The following is a 21,471-nucleotide window of genomic DNA, read 5'->3' as shown; positions in this document are numbered from 1 at the left end:
TTATTCTGTTTGCCAAGGATCTAAAAGTATAGAACATTGGCTAATAAATTGATGTACATCCCCAATGGTGATACATAATCTCCCTTCTGTAGATTACAATTAGTGGTTGAAACGTTTCTACACTCAACATGAATAAACCAATTAAAATTCAATAAAGTCCCCAAGCCAACTTTTATAAAAACGTCATTATAAAATTTTGGGGCCTAATGTAATAAACAACCAAATGTCCCAGGTATCTAAAGGGATAAGACAATGGCTAATAAATTGATGTACATACCCCCATGATGATAAACAAATTAACCCTTTCTATAGATTAATAATTAGTAGTAAAAACGTTTTGACACTCGAGATAATGAATCAAGCAATCAATATTCAATAAAAATAACCAAAGTTGTTAAACCAACTAATAAGAAAACGCTAAATAAAACTTTCGGGATTAAAGTAATAAACAAGCCAATGTCCCGTCCCTCCATGGTTGTTGGCACATGTATTTACATGCAAGTACATGTCTTTACATGTAAGAGTCACGTTAACTTACACCTGTCATAGTATTTAGATAGATAGACATTACCATAGATTAAATAATTTATAGGTAAACTAGTAATTTGTTGGCGGGTTCCCTAAAATTGCATTGAGACATCAAAAGTATTTTTTAAATAAATTATTATAGGTTAGAAGAGCCCCTCAGGATTTTGAAATGAATGGAGGGGAGTGCTTCGTGGGTAGAACAAGGATGACAACTTACATAAAAGCGAAGCTCTGAAACGGTATGACAGACGAACATTAATTCTTGTGCCAGAACTGTATATACAAAATATGAATATATAAGTTTGACAAAATTATATGTAAATTTGTTGCAAAACTTCTTAAATGCAGAACTCTGTTTAAGGACATACTAACATTTATAGGACTTGATTATAGAGATGCTCCGCACAAAATATTGTACCTTATTAAAAGGAATCAGTATTCCAAAAATCAGACCAATCGGATGATTTTATCAAATAAAAATTGTTGTTAAAAAGTAAAATAATCAACTTCTTTAAAATAGACTTACGGACATTCTGGTAACGATTATAGAGTTGCTACGCTTTCTAAATCATACCTAACTACTACAGGAATCATCATGCAAAGTTTGAAATCGATAGGACAATTCTAAAATGACTAAATTAACGAAAAAAGCTATCCGTTACGGACTGGCGGACTGACGAATGAACGGACTGACCTAACCCTAATTATAGAAAAGCTTCGCTTTTAAAAATAGGTTTGTGCGAAAGCTTCAGATACAGGGGATGATTGGGGAATTAATTTAAACGTTACTTAAAGCTCGTTTAAAATTTAATCATTAATTTTTATCAGTGTCCTAGTTATTCAAACAATAATATTATGAATTTTTGTACAATTTTACTATTCAATAAGCTCTGATTTATTATACCTACAAATGAGATTTTTTGTGGGGTTTTACTTCATGAGAATGTCTAAAAATGTCTTAGATCAAATCGATATTGTCCACGTGAAAAGCAGGTATCTAAAAGGATAAGACAATGGCTGATAAATTGATTTACATCGCCAATGATCATACACAATATTACCCCTCCTGTAGATAACAATTAGTTGTTGAAACGTTTGGCCATTCAACTAAACAACACTCAACCAATTAATCTTAATTCAATTAAAGTCCACACGGTTGTTAAGCCAGCGAATAAGAAAATGTTATTATTGGGATACTAGTGTCATAAACAGCTCATTGTCCCCTCCCTTCCTAATAAAAAGTCTCTACGAATCTGAAGAACTTTGAGAAAACGTGTTTTTGAACTGGAAATTTTTTGTTGAAACCTTAAAAATAAGATACCTTTTCGTTGTATGGCATATCCGAGAGATAAATTTTACTTGTAGCCTTTCATTAAGTACGTAGTCTTTTAATGGATATATTTAGGATATACTTGGATATTATGACAAAGAGGAAATTGTCATCAATTTAGCTTGCTAACATGGACATAGACGTAAAAGCTTTTTATTTTTGGATGGGTAAAATTTTTTTAAGGGGGGAGTAATTCGCTATCCATTAGTATTTTAGTTGAAAAGAATCTAATTCTAAATAAATCTCCAAATAATGATGCTTTCCCACAAAGTGCTGGTGGAGCACCAGGAATCCTTTAGATTTTTAAATTTTAGATATATTGAAAATAAGGGTGGAGTAGTTTTTCCTCCTACCTAACTCCTTCGTGGGAGCCTTAACCTTGTTAGGCTACTCAGTTCCCAATATTTCCTAACCTAACCTAAAGCAATAAAAAATTACCCTCACTCCTTATTTTTAAATTATTTCAAAATAAGGAGAGGTACTTACTTTGTGTGATATAGCCTAATGATCTTCAGTTAACCTATCCCCTGATTAAAGATATATATAATGTTTAAAGAACCTTACCCTTATATTTATTCGATTTTGCACAAAAAAAAATCCTCTATTTAGTGAGAAAATAATTAATTAAAAAGGTGTTATTTCAAAGAACATAAACAGTCTATAATTAGATATTATCATAACAGAGAAGGAAAAAAGTAATTTTGCTTCATCTTTTTATTTTCAATCAAGGACGACTCAAAAACGCAAAAGCAAAAATCTCTTAAATGTTAAGGTCAAATAAAATAAGTTTTATCGATCAATTCCCTATAGCAACAACAAATTTACTATCAAAATATTAAAACCTATTAACTTCTTTTGTAATACTACCTTTAACCATTAGCTCGTAAGGCGGGCTTCTCCTTCGATTTTTAAGTAATCATTTAGCATCATATGCGTGTAATGGGATGCGATACTCTAACACCCAAGGATATTAGGTTAAGTAACATCCATTAGACAACCAACCCTATGATTGCAAGACCTTTGTCTGAGAAGTCCTAACTGTGCATAATAATGAGTTACGCCTGTTTTTAGGCCAAGGCATTCCCCCTACTCTTAATATTTATGTCGCGCACCTGACATAACTGCAGCAGGAACAATTCTTAACGTCTTTAGTTATGACGCAGTGTCGGCCCGAGACTCGAGCCTATCACCTCCCCGAAGACGAGCGGATGCGCTACGTGTTGAGCCATGATCGCGGGTTATGTTTTGAATACTAACTGCTAGTAACTAGAGGCTTAAAGAGGAAAAAGTTGGGGGATAAATCAACCCTACACTTTATTAAAAAGAAAAAGTAAAACTATGGTTGGGTTAATTTTTTCCCCCTTTGCCGATTTCTCTTGGGGGGTGGAGTAACCCTCCCCAAAATATTTAAACCTTTTCTAAACCTAAGCTAATGAAATACAGACAGATATCCTGTTACTTTTATACAAGGATAAAAAGAGCAGTTCTATGTACAGTTATTCTATATTGATTCTATCTAAAAACAGAAATGTATTAATGTGTTAAATATAAAAATGTGACATGTTAATAAATCATGTGCTTTTTTTTACTTTTCTATATCATAGAGGAAAAAAAAGGTAAACTTATCATAAAAATGACTACCCTTAGCGACCCCCTAAACTAAAAACATTTCAGAAAATCATTTCATCTTTAACATTTTTTTTTATTAACCTTCATAACTGTTTGCTAATAGACAATTTAGGGTTGATTTAGGCAGGATAGACTTGTCCTAATGATTTAAAACTTGATATGATTATTTCAAGTTATCCTTTTATGGATTTTGTCATCTTTGTTTTCTTTGATCTTACATATTTTATGTTTTTTATTTAAAATGTAAAGCAACTAAAGATCAGAGAAAAATAATTACAAATTTAAATATGGAAAAATCTCAAATTCTTACATTATATTATCAAATACACATTTTTAAAAGCGAAGCTTTTCTATAATTAGGGTCGGTCCGTCCGTACGTCCGTAACGGATAGCTTTTTTCGTTAATTTTGGCATGTTAGAATTGTCCTATCGATTTCAAATTTTGCATGGTGATTCCTTTAGTAGTTAGGTACGATTTAGAAAGCGTAGCAACTCTATAATCATCACCAAAATGTCCGTACGTCCATTTTAAACATGTTGATTTTTTTACTTTTTTAACAACAAATTTTTATGTGATCTAATCATCCGATTGATCTGATTTTTAGTATATTAATTCCTGGGACAACAAAGTATAATTTAATAAGCGAAGCAACTCTATAATCAAGTCCTAAAAATGTAGGTATGTCCATAAACATTATCCTGAATCAAGCAGTTTTTCAACAAATTTACTTACAATTTTGCTTTTATATTACATTTATATTATGATTATTCAGTTATGACACTATACATGTGGTAATGTCCGTTTGTCCTACCGTTTCAGTGCTTCGCTTTTATGGATGTTGTCATCCTTGTTATTTCATACTTTTACCAAACTAGCGGCTACGCCCCCTTTGGTTGGGAGGGGGGGGTCACCCTTCCTAAAAATAATTGAAAACCGTACAAAGACCTATAAGAAGCTCTATTGCAAAGTAGAACCATATCGGTTCAGCGGTGAGCGAGAGCCTTTGCTACATACATAAAAAGCTTACTACTTTATATAGTAGGATAAAGAGGGAAGTCATTTTCTAGTAAATCCCGTAAAGGTGTGTGTTGTAAGGCCTAAAAATAGTAGTAGAACGATAAGGTGCTCTATATATTTGTATTCCCTATTGAATAGAACAATAGGGAAATTTTTTTTTTTTTTTATAACCGTACCTGGAATATCTTTAAAAAATAAGAAATTTCTATCAAACGCTTTGTTTGGCTCAAACTGACTAAAATTTAAAAAATATATAATTATAATAATAATGTTTTCTATAGGTGCAAGGTAAAGGTTAAGAACAATCTATACCATTAAATAAAGGAAGAAGCCATTCTTTACAGGTTGATTTATTCAAGGTGACAAAAATTAGTTTTATGTTTGTGGAATTTCATGTTTGTTTGCTTTGAAGTAGAAGGTTTCAATGTGCATTGTTTCATTTCAATTTCACTACAGTGAACAACTACATTTTAGAACATTTTTTTCTGTAAATTAAACTTTCATTATCAAAAAACTAACTTGTTTTTCAACTATATTTTGGTCAATCTTTATTATAAAAAAAAATATTCTGGCTTTAAAATAGGATTTGAAACTAAAAATGACTAAAAATACTACACAACAAGCAAAGAAAGAATATGACATGCAACCTCCACTTTGAATCTCTTACCTTCTTATATAGATTGTATATCTGAATGTTTTCAAAATTGTCTGTATGTAACTTGTTGTGTTGGTTTGTTTCACTAAGTCATTGTATTAATGATTTGTTAAAGTTTCATTTTAATGTTCACTGCTCATACAACCTGTAAAGAATGGCTTCTTCCTTTATTTAATGGTATAGATTGTTCTTAACCTTTACCTTGTACCTATAGAAAACATTATTATTATAATTATATATTATTTTAATTTTTGTCAGTTTGAGCCAAACAAAGCGTTTGATAGAAATTTCTTATGATAGATATTCCAGGTACGGTTATCAAAAAAAAAAAAATTTCCCTATTGTTCTATTCAATAGGGAATACCACTATATAGAGCACCTTATCGTTCTACTACTATTTTTAGGCCTTATAACACACACCTTTACGGGATTTACTAGAAAATGACTTCCCTCTTTGTATTAGGATATTAACAAGAATGATTATTTAAGAATAAAATTTTTATAAATTATCTGATGCACTTTAGTGTAATTTGTTATTCTTGTAATAACATAATCTTTGGGGTGCACAGGGTTTGGCTAGGGTGGATCTATTTCTAGAAAAGGTTAAAAAAATCTAATGACAGGCCTCAATATTTTCGATCATAAGTAGGATGTTGACACCCTCCGATTTCGCATGCTTATTTTCATCATAAAACTTTAAATGCCAGTATTACAGTCACAAATATAAACAACAACCATAGCTATATAATGATATTTTTATTAAGAATTTTGGAACATCAATAATTTATGCCTATATTTTATAATGCCTATAAAAAATGACGTCATACATTGCAAATGACCAATGATAGGCAAGTATACAGTTTACCATTGTTCAATTAAAATGTATACTTGCCTATCATTGGTCATTTGTATTGTAATGTGTCATTTTTTATAGGCACTATAAGCTGCTTCCCAGAATTTTTCTGTAATTTCAAAATGACTATTTGTATTTACCTGTGCAGATATCTTAATGGGTTCATCCGGATCCGCTGAGACAGGATTGGCGCTGGTCTCCAGGGCCGAGACATAGCATCTGGCGGTCTTCAGTCGTAGCTGGTAAAGATCGTGTTGGAATACCCTACGAATTATCATAAATTGAGATTTTCAAATCTTTTTTAAAAATTGCTGGCGGTAGACTGTTTAGAGGTTTCCTTCATATCCTACTTGGACCACAAACTGACTTTTTCAAGAAGAAAAAGTGTATTTTTTATGCTTATTGTAGATAAGGTTGGGTTAAGTAAAGGATAGAATAACCAGGCAGCGATAGAACCCCGTAAAATTATGGTTTTAACTCTCCTGCCCCTTGTATTCATTTACTAAGTATATTTGCGATAACTTTTATTTAATGAAATCTTCCAATTTTTAACATGTACAAAACGGCCTGCTTAATTGCTTCAAGATCCATGTCAGATCTATATAGGAAATGAATGTCTATAAACGAGCTCAAGTTTTCCAAGGAATATTTGTTTAAAACTCATAGTGCTCCAATAATCCATAATAAACTCTCATTGCCCAGAACGATAAGACCCATTATTTTACTTTATTAAAAATAAATTTCTTTTTTTAATTTCATGTTGCTATTTACCTTATATTGATGTATTTAATTTCTAATAATAAAACAGAAAAATTTTAATTTATAATATAAAAATTTAGGAAAACTCTGTTTTAAAAGAATTCGATTGTGGCGACATTTTGTGTGTTCAAATATTAAACTAAAATTGTAATCATTATTATTAACCCTTTGGTGATGGTAATGTAAAGAAAAAAATATAATTTAAAAAAACTTTTTAAAATTATTTAAATTATTAAATATTTACTTTCTTTTAGATAGTAATGCCGGGTGAGTAAAATAGATTTATTGAGAAATAGATAGATATACATATAGAAAACTAGCCAATAGGGAGATAGTTATATCGAGCCAAATCTAGTATTTTTATTAGATCAAAAAGAATGGAAGTGAATTTTTTTGGTGGTCTGAATTAACATAAAACGTAGAATTAGCATTTCATTAATTTTTATCAACAACAATAGAATTTTGCTGCAGATAACTTTTATGAAGTAACTGTTCTTTTTTATACCTGTGCATTAGAGTAGAATTTTCTCTTTCTCTCATAGTTTGATCCACAAATAATTTTGTCTTCTTGGGCACATTCAACTTTGTTATTTGTCCTGATTAACAAAATTATAATTACGTCATTGATTTTAAATTCTTTTGAATCTGTTAACCAATTAATTCTAGGAAAATTTTATCTTTTCTGATTATAATAATATCTTTAACTTTTTATCATTGATTTACATTGAATGAAGGACTGTATATCAAGGAATGATGGTAAATATTTCTTTAGTGTATTTATTTTAAAAATGATTTTCTAAAGCTCATCGAACCATTAGAAACATAGATTGCGGCTGTAAAACTCATAATAAACTAGGATGTGAACATCCATAAGTAACTAAGAAACTTAAGCAAGAACAACAGCCAAACAAATGGAAGAATAGAGAGCGCATAACTGACATACAGATAGCTGTCTATCTACAATAATAGCAGAGTGAATAAAATAGCTCATTGCTATTGAGAATCTTCATGAAAAGTTTTATCATACTATCTTCTTTAGCAGCCGAAAAAATCGTGTTAAAATTATAGAATAGCTTTGAATCTAAAAACCTACCAATTTGTGGGGCTGATGAAACTTCTAGACATTCAAACTGAGCTGTTCTCTTAAGTATTCTCACATTTATTGTTCCAGTATTTGATACCATTACAAGAGTATTGTCCTCACGTCCAAACCTTTCATGTAAAAGAAACATATTGGATCATGGAAAGAGAGCGAACTAGAGGGTTTCGTCGAATTTTCACAGTAGCTTTTCTCCTATTTCTAGACCTGCGGGGGGCTCTATCCCTGCTGACAATCATGAACATTTACCTAACCTAACCTGAAGTAACCTATCAAAAGCTACTGTAAAAATACGACGAAACCCTTACTACGTTTCCTTTCCGTGATATAACATATTTAAAGATGACAATAAATAAAGGGTTAAGTAATTAATTTTGCAATTAACATAACCATATTCTATCTAAAAATACCAATTTATGTTTTGTTCGTACACTATAAAGAATTGAAAAAAGTTATTGTCTTTTGGTTTTCATTAAAATCATAGAAAAATTAAAACTTGAACTGTTTTGGTAAACCAAGCTTTTTTATAATTAGCGTCTGCCCGTCCGTCCGTCTGTGCGTGCGTCTGGAACGATTAGCTCTTTTCGTTAATTTAAACATGTTAAAATTGTCCCTTCGATTTCAAACTTTGTATGATGATTCCTATAACAATTAGGTACGGTATAGGAAGCGTAGCAGCTCTAATATTTCCGCTATTTTTTCAACAAATTTACTATCATCTGTGTTTAGACTTATAGATTATTAATATAATTATTCAGTTCTGACACTCTACAAGTGTCCTACCGTTTCAGAGCTTCGCTTTGATAGATGTTGTCATCTTGTTTTTATGAAATGTAAACAATCACATATACCTATATCAATATATCATATAAAATCTTATTGCAATCTCACCTTCCAAATTTAATGGCTGAAATTGTCGCATCAACCTGAAATATATGCACAATCACATTTGTATTTAAGTTTCAACTTCTTGATTTTGGTTCCGCAAATGTTTGTTTTGTATCGATTAGATTTTAGACTTTGACCCATATTCTAGGACAGTGGAAGGTGGAATAACCCATATTCTTACATCTTATGTAAAAAAAATTTGCAATTGTTATAAAAATAACAAGATGTCCGTCTGTCTACTGTGTGTAGCGAAAGGTCGTGCTAACGATTTAGAGTGAAGCTTCCTATAGGTTAAGATAAGTTTTAAAACAACCTTGGAGGATGGTACCGCCACCCTCTAAAGAGAAATTGTCACAAGAAAATTTAACCCCCTCCCCTCCTCCCAATAAAAAACTTAATTCGACTTTGACCCCTCCCAACAACATTCTCTTCAGCGACTCTAAAGATGTGTAGGGGCGGAGCCGCTAGTAAATTATACAAAAGAGATATAGATTAAATCTCCCTCCCTTATTTAAACATGCCTTTTAACGTTCACAATAATAGGAGGATTCCATGATCATTTTGTTAAGGTTTAATATGTTTGATCTACCTTGGGTTTCCTGCGGTATCATACGGTCGCAGTTTGTCTTTAAAACCAACTCGATTGGGAACAATACTACCCCCTAACTACCCTTAATTAGCGTAGGAATTTTATAAGGGCGATTTTCCTTATGGAAGTACATATACTTTCCACTTTACATAACAAACATAATAAAGATCATGGATAGATTTATTAAATAGATAAGCTAAATAGAATTGGATACTTAAGGAAAACTGTTTACATTTTACTTTGTATTTTACTAGCGGCTTCTCCCCTAGCCTCTAGGGGCTCTGTCCCAAGAGGTTTGACCAAACAAATTTTTCGTGTTTTAGATTTTAAAGAAATTTTTTTTTAAATTTTTTAGGGGGGTAAATTTTTTTTTGGGGGGGGAAGGGGTAGTCGACCCCACTATTTTAATTTCATTTTTAAAAAGAAAAAAAAATTTTAGGGGGGTATTTTTCACTTTTTAGGGGGTTAGGGGTGTCCCACCTCCCCAAGAAAATAGTTATAAACCTTCCCGGGACTATTGAGAAGCTACCCTGTAAAGGAGAACCCAATCGGTTCAGCGGTTAGCGAGATCCTTCGCTACAAACAAACAGACAGACAAACAAACAGACAGACAGACAGACAGATATCGTTCTACTTTGTATTATAGATTATTTACTTTTGTCTCAACCATGACACTTTGGTTGAGTTTGACTTCCGAATTAGCGGGAAGTTCACGAGATCTGTTGGCGAACATACAAACCCCCAATACCAGGAACCATCAAGTTTCAACAGCAGGTTTGAATATAGATTTATTGATGAAATTATTTCAAAGTCCTGAAATTACAAAATCAATTAGTTCATAATTCCAGTTATTTATAACCACGTAATCTTATTTGCTTTTTAAAAATCATTTTTCTCTACGATTAAAATCTTTGGAAACTTTGGCTTTAAAGGAAAATTATTTGGTTTAATAAATCATTGTTAAATGCAAAAATAAAGGCACATAAAAAATACTAAAACATATATTAATCATTATTAAGTTTCATGTTTAGCTGGCTAAAGCCTTTTTTAAACTACATATAATCGTCCTATACACCATTCTTCCTAATAAAATTAACAAATTCTACCTGAAGTTCTTATGGTTTCAAATCCCTGGTATACTAGGGTCGTTCACACACTATGAGACCAATGATAGGCCCAATTTTCTTCTCCGAAATCTTCACACACTCATATCTCATTCAAAAGTAACGAACGTGCGCATCAAAATATACAAACAATCCATGCCGCGTCACATTATCAAAGGAAAGCCAAAAAAGACGACATTTGTGCTTAGTTTTAGGATAATGATAAGGAATTAATTTCGAACTTGATAAACACAAAGCTTCCTCGAAAAGAGGTTAAGACACACCCCCCGTTTGAAAGTCAAATTAACTTCCTTAACGAGATTCAAGGTTTTTTTGCGCTGAGCACTAGCAACATTTCTCACTAAACTCAACTCACCATAATCACATGAGAATGGCCACATCCCGAAAACGTGACAATTTTGCTCCTAACTAAATGAAACCCCGTGAAATGCATACACAATATTATACTCCTCACTAGGACTCATAATACCTCACATTTTAGGATAGAAGGATGGGGATTGGTTTGTACCATACAACATTCCATGCACATGACAATCACAAGATCACATACACAAATCCTAAAATAGATAATCCTATTAATCATGATGTTGTAAATATAACAACTATACTAAATAATAATCATTTCATAATCAATAGGTAATAAATCATTATAATAAATCAATAAGTACCTACGAAATCAGGTTGAAATGTAAACAATAATGGTAAAATAAAACGAAATAAATCTTAGACAAGAAAATTAAGATTTATAGGTACTTAAAACTAAATTTGTTAAGTATCAAAAAGAGTAGTAAGAAAAAATATTTCAAAATCCTTGGGCAGAAAGTTTTTCAAACTTAATGAATAAGAACTGTACTATCTTAATCAACAATAAAACTTTTTAATACTTAAAGAATAGCAAAATAATAATATCTTCGTTAGAATTTTCATCGGAATTATAAAAAAAATATAAATTTTTCTTTGTAAAAAAAATATGAAACTTTTAATATGAATTTTCAATCATTCCTTGATCTGAATAAAAAATGTTTTACTTGATTGAAATTCATATATAATTTTAAAAAAATCTGCTAAAAATACTTGATTTTTCTCTTAGAATAAATATCGAATCACGCAACCTCGACACATTTATTCTTTTTTGGTAAACTTTTCAGGTAAGTTTTATAATGAATTGTACTTTTAAGAAGAATTTAAACTCAATAAAATTAAATTTGAGCATATGAAATAGAATAAAATTTAATCGCCTTTCATTTGATTCTTATTTTAGGCATAAAAATAGGCATATGAAAAATGTGGCTTTTTTACTAAAAAAATCTCAATTTCCATAAAATAAGAATCAATTATTAATCATAATTTTTAACAACTGCCTGACTGATACAGCATGTTCTTCCAGGGGAGATTTATCTGTCAGCCTGAACAAGACTCTTGCAGTCTTTCTCCCATCCTCAATTCTCGTCACTCGGCCCATCCTCAAACATCTCATCAGCGGATTGGTACTCGTAACCAGAACTATATCTCCGTCAGCTAGTGGCTCCGCCATCTCATCCTTCCACTTGGACATCCGTAATATCTTCGGTAGGATCTCCTGGCGGTAGGCAGTCCAAAACTGGGCAGACAAATCTTCTAACAACTTCAACCTGGAGGAAATTTGGTCCTCCGGTTTCATCGCCACATTGCACAACGGCTGGCGGTCAACATTTCCCAGCAGCTGGCCAGGGGTAATCAGCCGCCAATTCTCCACGTCGTTCGCAGCTTCTATCGTCAACGGTCTGCTATTCATCAACTTGCTAACCTCCGCCAACAGCACCAGGAGCTCGTTGAAATTAACAGAACTATTCACCAACTTCTTGGACAGTAAATCAAAAGTAACGAACGTGCGCATCAAAATATACAAACAATCCATGCCGCGTCACATTATCAAAGGAAAGCCAAAAAAGACGACATTTGCGCTTAGTTTTAGGATAATGATAAGGAATTAATTTCGAACTTGATAAACACAAAGCTTCCTCGAAAAGAGGTTAAGACAACTTTGCATACAAAGTGTTCTTGTTGTATTTCTTTTATATAACTTATTTGTCTTTTTAGCAATATATGGCTTTTATTGTTTTTAACCAACTAGGAAAATAAAATTTCTGACCCAAACTCTAAACATAAGTTACAAAAAAAATGCCAAATAACCTAATTGAATTTTTCAATGTTTGGTATGTTGAATAGTTATTATCGTATCGTATCATAGACAGCTTTTCGCGGATATAAAAATGAAAAAGCTTTAAACCAGTTTTGTCATTTTTATTTTAATGTTCGTGGATTTTTTCCGCAATACGATGCTATAGATGATTTTTAGTATAGCGGAGTACCAGTTCTAATCCAGCGGATATTAATCGGTTTAAAAAGCCATCCTGGCAAAGTTTTACCATGTATCTTTTAAGGTAAAAGTTCAAAATTACTCAAACAAAAAATAGTATACCTTAAAATGGTCGACCAGGTTTTTATCGTTGTAGATGAGTAGATGACCGGAAGCTATCGCCACAGCCGTAAGATTCAATCCCCGTGCTGAAAATAAAATTATAGATAAAATAATAATCAAGCTATTTGACAAGTGGTATATCCCCCAGAAGGTTAAGGATAAAACACTTAAACTTGATACAAGCATTAAAAGACGACAAATATGTATTTTACGTCTGTACGTCTGTTTCTCACCATGTACATATCATATTAATCCTTTAAAATGATTTTTCAGTATTAATTTGAGGTATATAAGGTAGGGAATGTAAGCTAAATATAAATAAATAGAGTTTTAGCTTAATGGTCTTAAAATCAAAATTTATGTAGAAGATAAAACAAAATTACGAAAAATTTATTTTAACAAGGATGACAACATCCATAAAAGCGAAGCTCTAAAATGGTAGGACAAACGGACATTAACACTTGTATAATGTCAGAACTAAATAATCAGAATGCGAATGTATAAGAGTCAAAGGTAATTTGTAAGTAAATTTGTCAAAAAACTGCTTGATACAGGATAAAGATCATGGACATACTTACATTTTTAGGACTTGATTATAGAGTTGCTTCGCTTATAATATTGTACCTTGTTGTCCTAGGAATCAGTATACAAAAAATCAGACCAATCGGAAAATTAAGTCACATACAAATTTGTTGTTAAAAATGTAAAAAAATCAACATGTTTAAAATGGACGTACGGACATTCTGGTAATGATTATTGAGTTGCTACGCTTTCTAACTCGTACCTAACTAATACAGGAATCACCATGCAAAATTTGAAATCGATAGGACAATTCTAACATGCCTAAATTAACTAAAAAAGCTATTTAAAAAAGTAAAAAAATCAACATGTTTAAAATGGACGTACGGACATTTTGGTAATGATTATAGGAATCACCATGCAAAATTTGAAATCGATAGGACAATTCTAACATGCCTAAATTAACGAAAAAAGCTATCCGTGACGGACGTACGGACGGACGGACGGACCGACCCTAATTATAGAAAAGCTTCGCTTTTAAAAATTAAACTTTATTGATGCTATTTGTTGTTGTCGATTATTTTCATTGGGTCTGGTCAGCTATATTAATAAACAGATAACAGCATACTACCTAGTTTTAGAGTCAAAAAGAAAAAGTAAATCCCCTCCTGATTTTTTAAAAATAGTCATAAACCTTCCTGGGACCTTGACATGTGCTGTCCTGGATAGAAAGGCGGATATACGACAGTTTTATAACAGATATTCATTGTTCAGTGGTCAAAAAAATATTAAGATAGAGAGAGACAAATGCGATAACTCATGACAATCACGAAACCTTTGGAAAGCATAAGTATTAATGTCTTTTAAAAAATGACGGACCAAATAAATGTCATGAACCTAGTAATAGTGTCTAACTTTTTATCTTTGTGACGTAACAAAAATCCATCTCTTTTTTAGGGGTTTCCTTTCCCACCTCCCCTCTCATCCTTCGATTTTTGTTACGTCACAAAGATAAAAAGTTAGACACTATTACTAGGTTCAAATGTCATACTGGATGCACAATTGTAAAGGGAATCTTCACCAAAGATTTCAGCTGTTTCTTAGTAAAAACAGCCGAGAATATCAAAATTTTACGGACAAACTGACGGACTGGCAGACAGCCAAAGTGAATTAAAGAGTAACTTCTCTTCTAAAACCTAACTTACCATGAATATCTAACTTCTCAATGGCGGTGATATTAGCTGGCATACTCAGCTCCCAACATTTCTTTCCCTTTGTTGTATAGCATAGCAGTCTGCAGTCCATTGTAGCTATCACCAAGCTTTTATCCCGCCTAAAATATCGAAATTAATCATAATGTAAATTTAGGCTTCTACCTAATAAGAATTTTAATGGCTAGGTAATAGTCCATTAAATCTCTAGCATGGCTATAATCTTATGAATTATATAATCATATGACTAGATAAGCAGATTTTGTCTTCGCCCCTAGTTAAAAGACATTTAAAGCCAACAAACGAGAAAAGGTTTTAATAACACTTTGGGTACCAGTTAATTTACAGTCTAATGTCCCTTACCTCCCCATATATAATTGTCTAGAATAGTGTACAAATTGTCTGAAGTTAAAAATGAAAACTACAAAGAGGGCATTTTTGAGAATGGATCATCATTCCTTAAGCTCAAAAACAAATTTTATGATGTTGCTACTATAGGTGATAATTAGTTTTAAGGAATAGGTTTATGAGCCTAAAAAATGACTTTGCTGTTCGACAAAAAGTTTTGTGCTGATTTTTAGAAAAAGTACATTTACATTTTTGGTAAATCGCAGTGTAGCTTCTCTTTATATAGGATCTATGACAGTGACGTACACAGCGATTCATTAAGGGGGTGTAATAAAGGGTAATTATTTCAATTTTAACACCCCTCTATTGCAGGTTACTGATCTACTCCCATGTGACTACTTTACTCCATTTACAATATCATGTAAAAAATATGATAATTTCAAATTATTACTTGTAATCTTACAGTATAACTAATTTTATTAATTATCTAAATTATTATTTACTACTTATTGATCTGTTTTTTGGTCAGTACTTTTTATACAATGCATCCATTCTTTTTAATATCTAATTTATCAAAACACATAATAGAATCTTATTTGAGTAATAGTAAAAACAACTAATTATTTATTTTCTCTGGTTGTCATTCCCCTTTATCCCTGGTAATATACCCAACAAGGAAAATAACTGAGAAAATGTTATAAAATCACGCCTATAGAGCAGGGATGTTAAGGGATAAGACAAAGGACGACAAATTTATGTACATCCTCACTCCTTGATAATAAACAATATGTAGATAAGAATTTTGTTGTTTTTTTTGGGTCTGATTGGAAAAGGATCGGGATAACCCCCTGCTCCTACTAAAGTTTGAGGTTTACTATTCCCTTCATCCCTGATGTAAATATAGGTGCCTTGGGTAAAGCGTGTAGATTTTTACGACGAGCTAGAAAAGGTTTGAGCTTTTTTGTTAAGATTTGAGTAATTTTCAGTATCCCTTACATTTCAATATATGAAACCAAGATCAGCCCACTTCAAATTATTTAGGAATGGCTTATTTAGATATAATGTATTCATAAACTTAAAATACCTATTTATTGTTTATTTCTATCAACTATGACATAAGAAATTATCTGAATTTTGTTTATTAATAACTTAATTACCAATAATATAACCTATTATACATATATGTATAGTAAAATTTTAGTTTATCCCCACTCTTCTGAAGCAAAGCTCTTGTAAGGCCTTGTTAATTTGGGGAAATCTATAATACAAATTAGAACGATGTCTGTCTGTCTTTCTGGATCCCGGGAAGGTTTATAACTATTTTCTTGGGGGGTGAAACACCCCCAACCCCCCCCCCCCATTTTTTCTTTCTTTTTAAAAACAAAAAATAAAATAGTGGGGTTGACTAACCCCCCCCCCAAAAAAAAAAAAAAAAAAAAAAAAAATTCTCATCCCTCCTCAAAATAATTTTTTTTTTAATTTTTCTTTTAAATCTAAAATGCGAAAATTAGGTTGAGCAAACCTCTTGGGGCAAAGCCCCCAGCGGCTAGGAAAGAAACTGCTAGTATATTTTAAAGTAACAAATAATGTGTGATAAATTATTAGTAAAAGTTTATTATTATATTAAAAGAAATTACTAGGTTTCGTGATTTTAAAACATAAATTTATTTTTCTGGTTTCCTTTTTTTTTGATTAATTTATTAACTTGATGAAACTCTGTTTACAAACTTGTTTGATGCTTTTTATTTTAAAACCAACCCAACAAGACAGGCAGAACACAAGTCTGGATAAAGTATCATTCCTATTACAAGTAAGGTTTTTTGTCTTTCAATAACTGAACTCAATTGGTTCTCAAATTTATGTGAAGCATTCAAAAGGTCTCGGAATGGTTTAAGGCTATTCTTTTTTTAAAAAGAATCGAATAGTTTTAATTTACTTTTCATTCTTCCATATGTTATAGGTTTTAGGCTATTCTGTATCTCTTTGTACGAAAGGATCTCTGTAACCGCTGAACCGATACGGTTCTTTTTTACAGTGTATCTTCTCATAGGTAGTGGGAAGGTTTTTAAGGGGAGGGGGGTGGTGTTGGTGGTCAAGAAAAGGGTTATAGAGAAATCACCAAAAAATAGATTTATTACAAAAGTTTTATGATAAGATTTAGAGGCCTAAATACTGTACAAAATTTCAATCCTTTCAAAATGTACTATCTAAAAGTTGGAAGGCATTTAGAAAACTTAGCGTGTGGGTATTTAAGTTAATCCATAACCCATAAATATTCACACCGCCTTTTTCAGGATGTTTTCACAAGTATTCTTTCAATAATGCTCAGTAAAATTAATTATGCGAACAATCAATTATGTATTCAAAGGGCTTTAGAAATTTGTAAATATTTGTGATGGATCTTAATATGAGTTTGGCTAGGTAAGATTAAGAGGAGCCCCGCAGGGTATTTTCGCAAGTTTTTAGTGCATTTTATATTGTAAAAATGAAATATTTAAAGCCTGATATTGTCTTAGAATTCTAATGCGGTTTAGTGTTTATACCGTTGACGTACTATTTGAAGTTTAATCCAGTCCTGGGCTATTTGGTGTTACCAATATAATTCTGTATATAGTAATAGTGTTCACGTATTTCAACCCGGTTTTCAGTTTATTTATAAGATATCCTATTATATAAAGCAGTAAGGTTACTTTGTCTTTAGCTGAAGATTTAGATAATTGCTGAACCCATTTTAGGGAATCTTTATATAGATCCCGGGGTGGTTTTTAATTTATATTTGGATGGTTTTAGGCTATTTTGGGCTGTCCTTCCTTACCATTTTTTATACGTAGGCCCTAGATTTTTACCATTGCTGTATGAAAAACTAGTACACGCATAATGGCCTCCACGAGCTCTTGGGGGAACGAGGGAGGTAAGTTGACCCTAAACTTTCAATTTCAGATCTTTAAAAAAAAGAAAAAAAATTGAACTATATTTTGGAAAGAGTTTTATTTGCGGTTCTAATATAACACCGTTGAAATGTCAGGCCCTCTTAATGGTTGAAGCCGCGCTCTGCCTGTGGACTAGGCACACTAGGCCAACTTTCGTACTGCATAAAACCCAATTCTAAGGTGGATTCTTAAAAAAAAAGATTTGGGTCGCTGCATCGCCAAAATTGTTTTTGTGAAAAGTCCTCCAAAATTAGATGAAGAATCTACAAATATTAAATAAAATCATAGAAGGGTTATTATCATAAGATTTTATTTAATTTGTGTAAATTTTTTATGTGATCTTGGAGGCCGGATCGTTCACAAAAACAATTTTAGTGAGGTAGCTACTCAATTTTTTTTTAAGAATCCACCTCTTGATACGACGAGACGGTTGAAAACTGTTACCATGGCCGCAAAGGATTGAGTAAATGTACACCTTTACGCAACGTAAACGTTTCGTAAGCGAATAATTTTGGTAATTAAATTGTGTGTTTATCATAATTTTGACGAGGGAAATTTTTAAACTGTTTTCTTTAATTATTATGTCTAACTTTTTTTGTGTTTTAGATGCAGAAATGTACTTTTCCAGGATTTAATAAATTTTCTCGTATTCATTCGAATCCGGTGGATAGGAACCGGTTCTCATCCATACGAAAAAACTATGTCTAGCATCGTATTATATCCAGGTTTCTACGAAAATAAAAATGTACAATCAAAAGATTAAAACCAGTTATTTTAGCCGGTGCCTCCGGCACCTCGGGGCTAAAAAAACTAGTTTTAATCTTTTAATTGTACATTCTATATCCGCGGAAAGCCGTCTATAATACGATGCGAGAAATAACTATTATCATTCAGCGTCAAGGATTTTTTGTGCGGGAAGGGAAGTAGCAACGCTTCAGGTCCAGGATATGTAAAGACGGCAGCACTTTGAATTGAAAGTATATAAAGGATTAAAACAATAGATGTTAATTTGGTATTATGCCCCCAATGATGAAAATAAAAATTAATACTTCTGTAGATTAAAATTTTGTTGAAGAGATTGGACATTAATATGATGGATCCTACTAATAAACAATCATTAAGAGTACCAAAAGTTATTTAGACAACGAATAAGATAACCTGGTTACACTAGTTTTGACTGGATATCGGTGACGTCAGCGATGTTTTAATTCATATTAGAAAATTGGGATCTGAGTGCTTATAAAAGCGTATAGGTTCATAGTAAAAATGTAACTTTTTTAAAAGTAAATCAAATTTAATAATTAAAATTTTTGTGTATATTACGTAATCATGTATGAAAATAACAAATATTAAACAAAGTTTTAAAGACCAGTTAAGACTAGTTAAAAAGCAACTACATTAGTGATCTAAAACAGCATACCAAAAACATAAGAAATCCTTAATTATGCATTAAAATAAAATGACTAAAACATCCAAAAGGGAGGGGATGAGGTCGAATTTAGAAACATCTAATTCTATCCCCCTGAAATTTTTTAAAAAGTACATCAGATTCACCCCCTCAAACCTTTGAAAACCAACATTTTACCCCCTTAAAGTAAAAAGCTTGGACGTCCCTGGACTATATTAATAAAAATAATTCTTTTTTTTTACAAAGAATGTCTGAGTAATATTTTTTTTATTCTTGGTAACAAATATTTTATTATGTAATTGATAGTTTTAGGAAAGATTTTAATTACAAGTTTATAAAAATAAATTAAGAGAAATATTAGATGAATTATAAAATATTCCATTCCTGATAAAAGAGTCTAAGCAAGATATTTACTTAAAACTTTGATAAACAGTGAATAGTGATCATAAAAATATCCAACTCTCCTGGGACATACATGAAGGTTTCATAAAAAGGAAAACTCTATCAGTTAAGTATAGTGATAAAAATCTTTAGCTACAGACAAATAAGTTTTATTTATCAATATGATAGGAAAGGTGGAAAAACATTCTAACTTTAAAATATTTAGTTTGATATAAAGCAAGTTGTTGATTTCTCGGCTGCAAAAGTTAATTGTGATAAAAAGGAAATAAAATCAATCAAATATACTATTTGAAAAATTTAGATTTTTTAGCCCAAAGCTACTCCTTACCTTTTAATTTGACCCCTTAAGTTTTGTATAACTGTGAGTTTTGAAAAATCAACAACCGCTAACGAATAAAGCAGCTGTTTCTAGCAAAAAGCAGCCGCATGTCGCTATGACAAATAATTGGGGATCTCAACTTCAGCTACAAATTTTTTTTGTTTGTTTTTAACAATATATATCTGTCTGTCAGTTATTTAATGTGCTATCTGCGATATCTGGAACGGCGTGATTATTATCTATAATACAAAGTAGAACGATGTCTGTTTGTCTGTCTGTTTGTTTGTTTGTTTGTTTGTCTGTCTGTCAGTTTGTAGCGAAGGATCTCGCTAACCGCTGAACCGATCGGGTTCTCCTTTACAGGGTAGCTTCTCATAGGTCCCGGGAAGGTTTATAACTATTTTCTTGGGGGGTGTAACACCCCCAACCCCCCAAAAAATGAAAAATCCCCCCCCCCTAATTTTTTTTTGTATTTTTCTTTTAAATCTAAAATACGAAAAATTGGTTTGATTAGACCTCTTGGGGCAAAGCCCCTAGAGGCTAGGGGCGAAGCCGCTAGTCTAAATAAATATATAAAGTAATAAGGTTTTATAATCTGTAGCTTAAGATTGCCTGAAACGATTGAGTCCTTCATTTCAGAAAAGCTTCATAACAAGTTTACTTACAATTTTGCTTTGATTATGATTATTCAGTTCTGACACTATACAAGTGTTAATGTCCGTTTGTCCTACCGTTTCAGTGCTTCGCTTTTATGGATGTTGTCATCCTTGTTTTTTCTTGTTTTCCTCTCCTTTGTCATAACAAAACAACCAGAATAATGGAACTAAAAACCACATTTTAGAGTCATATTTTTAACTCGTACGTCCAATAGTTGCTAAGATTTTAAATTAGCCCGTATAATTGAAAATTTTAGAAGATTATGTTATTTCATTTAAGACAAAAAGATACGCCCTGATCATCTTCGGTTGTTATTGAGATCTTAAGTTCAGAAAAAAATCTTACTACTTTTTATAACAGGATGATATGGAAACCTCTAAAAAGATAATTATAGTTACCAAAGACAAATAAAGACGTTAATATATAACTTATGGAGTAGCGATGCTCAAAGTATCTTCAATTATTTTTTTAAGGTCATCTTTATGCCTCAAATATTGCATAATGCATTGATATAGTTACTTAAGGTCAAATTGGAGGAGCCAAATAAAATAGTTTACAAAAATACTGTCGTACTTAACATTTTTCAGTTGCGAAGCGCCTCTGTAATTCAATTTGTCCGTGCAGTCGTCACTCTGATAATTTACTTTAATAAAAAGGAAAGGTGATGTTCTCGGCTGCTATAAAAAAGATCTTTGTGAAGATTTCTCTTTAGTTTTTTTGGTCTTTTGGTAAATTATTCACGTG

The 21,471-nt window shown here is 31.7% G+C and overlaps 1 protein-coding gene across 1 annotated transcript in view; it reads right to left on the bottom strand.

Moving 5' to 3' along the window:
- The window catches only part of BBS1 (Bardet-Biedl syndrome 1), a 36,352-nt gene that overhangs the window by 5,251 nt on the left and 9,630 nt on the right, over positions 1-21,471 (bottom strand). The window contains exons 10-15 of the mRNA XM_080163765.1: positions 14,658-14,785; positions 12,934-13,019; positions 8,763-8,797; positions 7,866-7,984; positions 7,278-7,368; positions 6,154-6,277 (exon numbers count right to left, since the gene is read on the bottom strand). Of these exons, the coding sequence (XP_080019891.1) occupies positions 6,154-6,277; positions 7,278-7,368; positions 7,866-7,984; positions 8,763-8,797; positions 12,934-13,019; positions 14,658-14,785 (583 nt within the window). The remainder of the gene's footprint in view (positions 1-6,153; positions 6,278-7,277; positions 7,369-7,865; positions 7,985-8,762; positions 8,798-12,933; positions 13,020-14,657; positions 14,786-21,471) is intronic.

Source organism: Acartia tonsa, chromosome 1 (assembly GCF_053477335.1).
Source record: "Acartia tonsa isolate MP-2025a chromosome 1, ASM5347733v1, whole genome shotgun sequence".
Taxonomy (NCBI): Eukaryota; Metazoa; Arthropoda; class Copepoda; order Calanoida; family Acartiidae; genus Acartia; species Acartia tonsa.
Note: the sequence above shows the minus strand (reverse complement) of the source record. Positions and strands in the feature narration are given on the sequence as shown.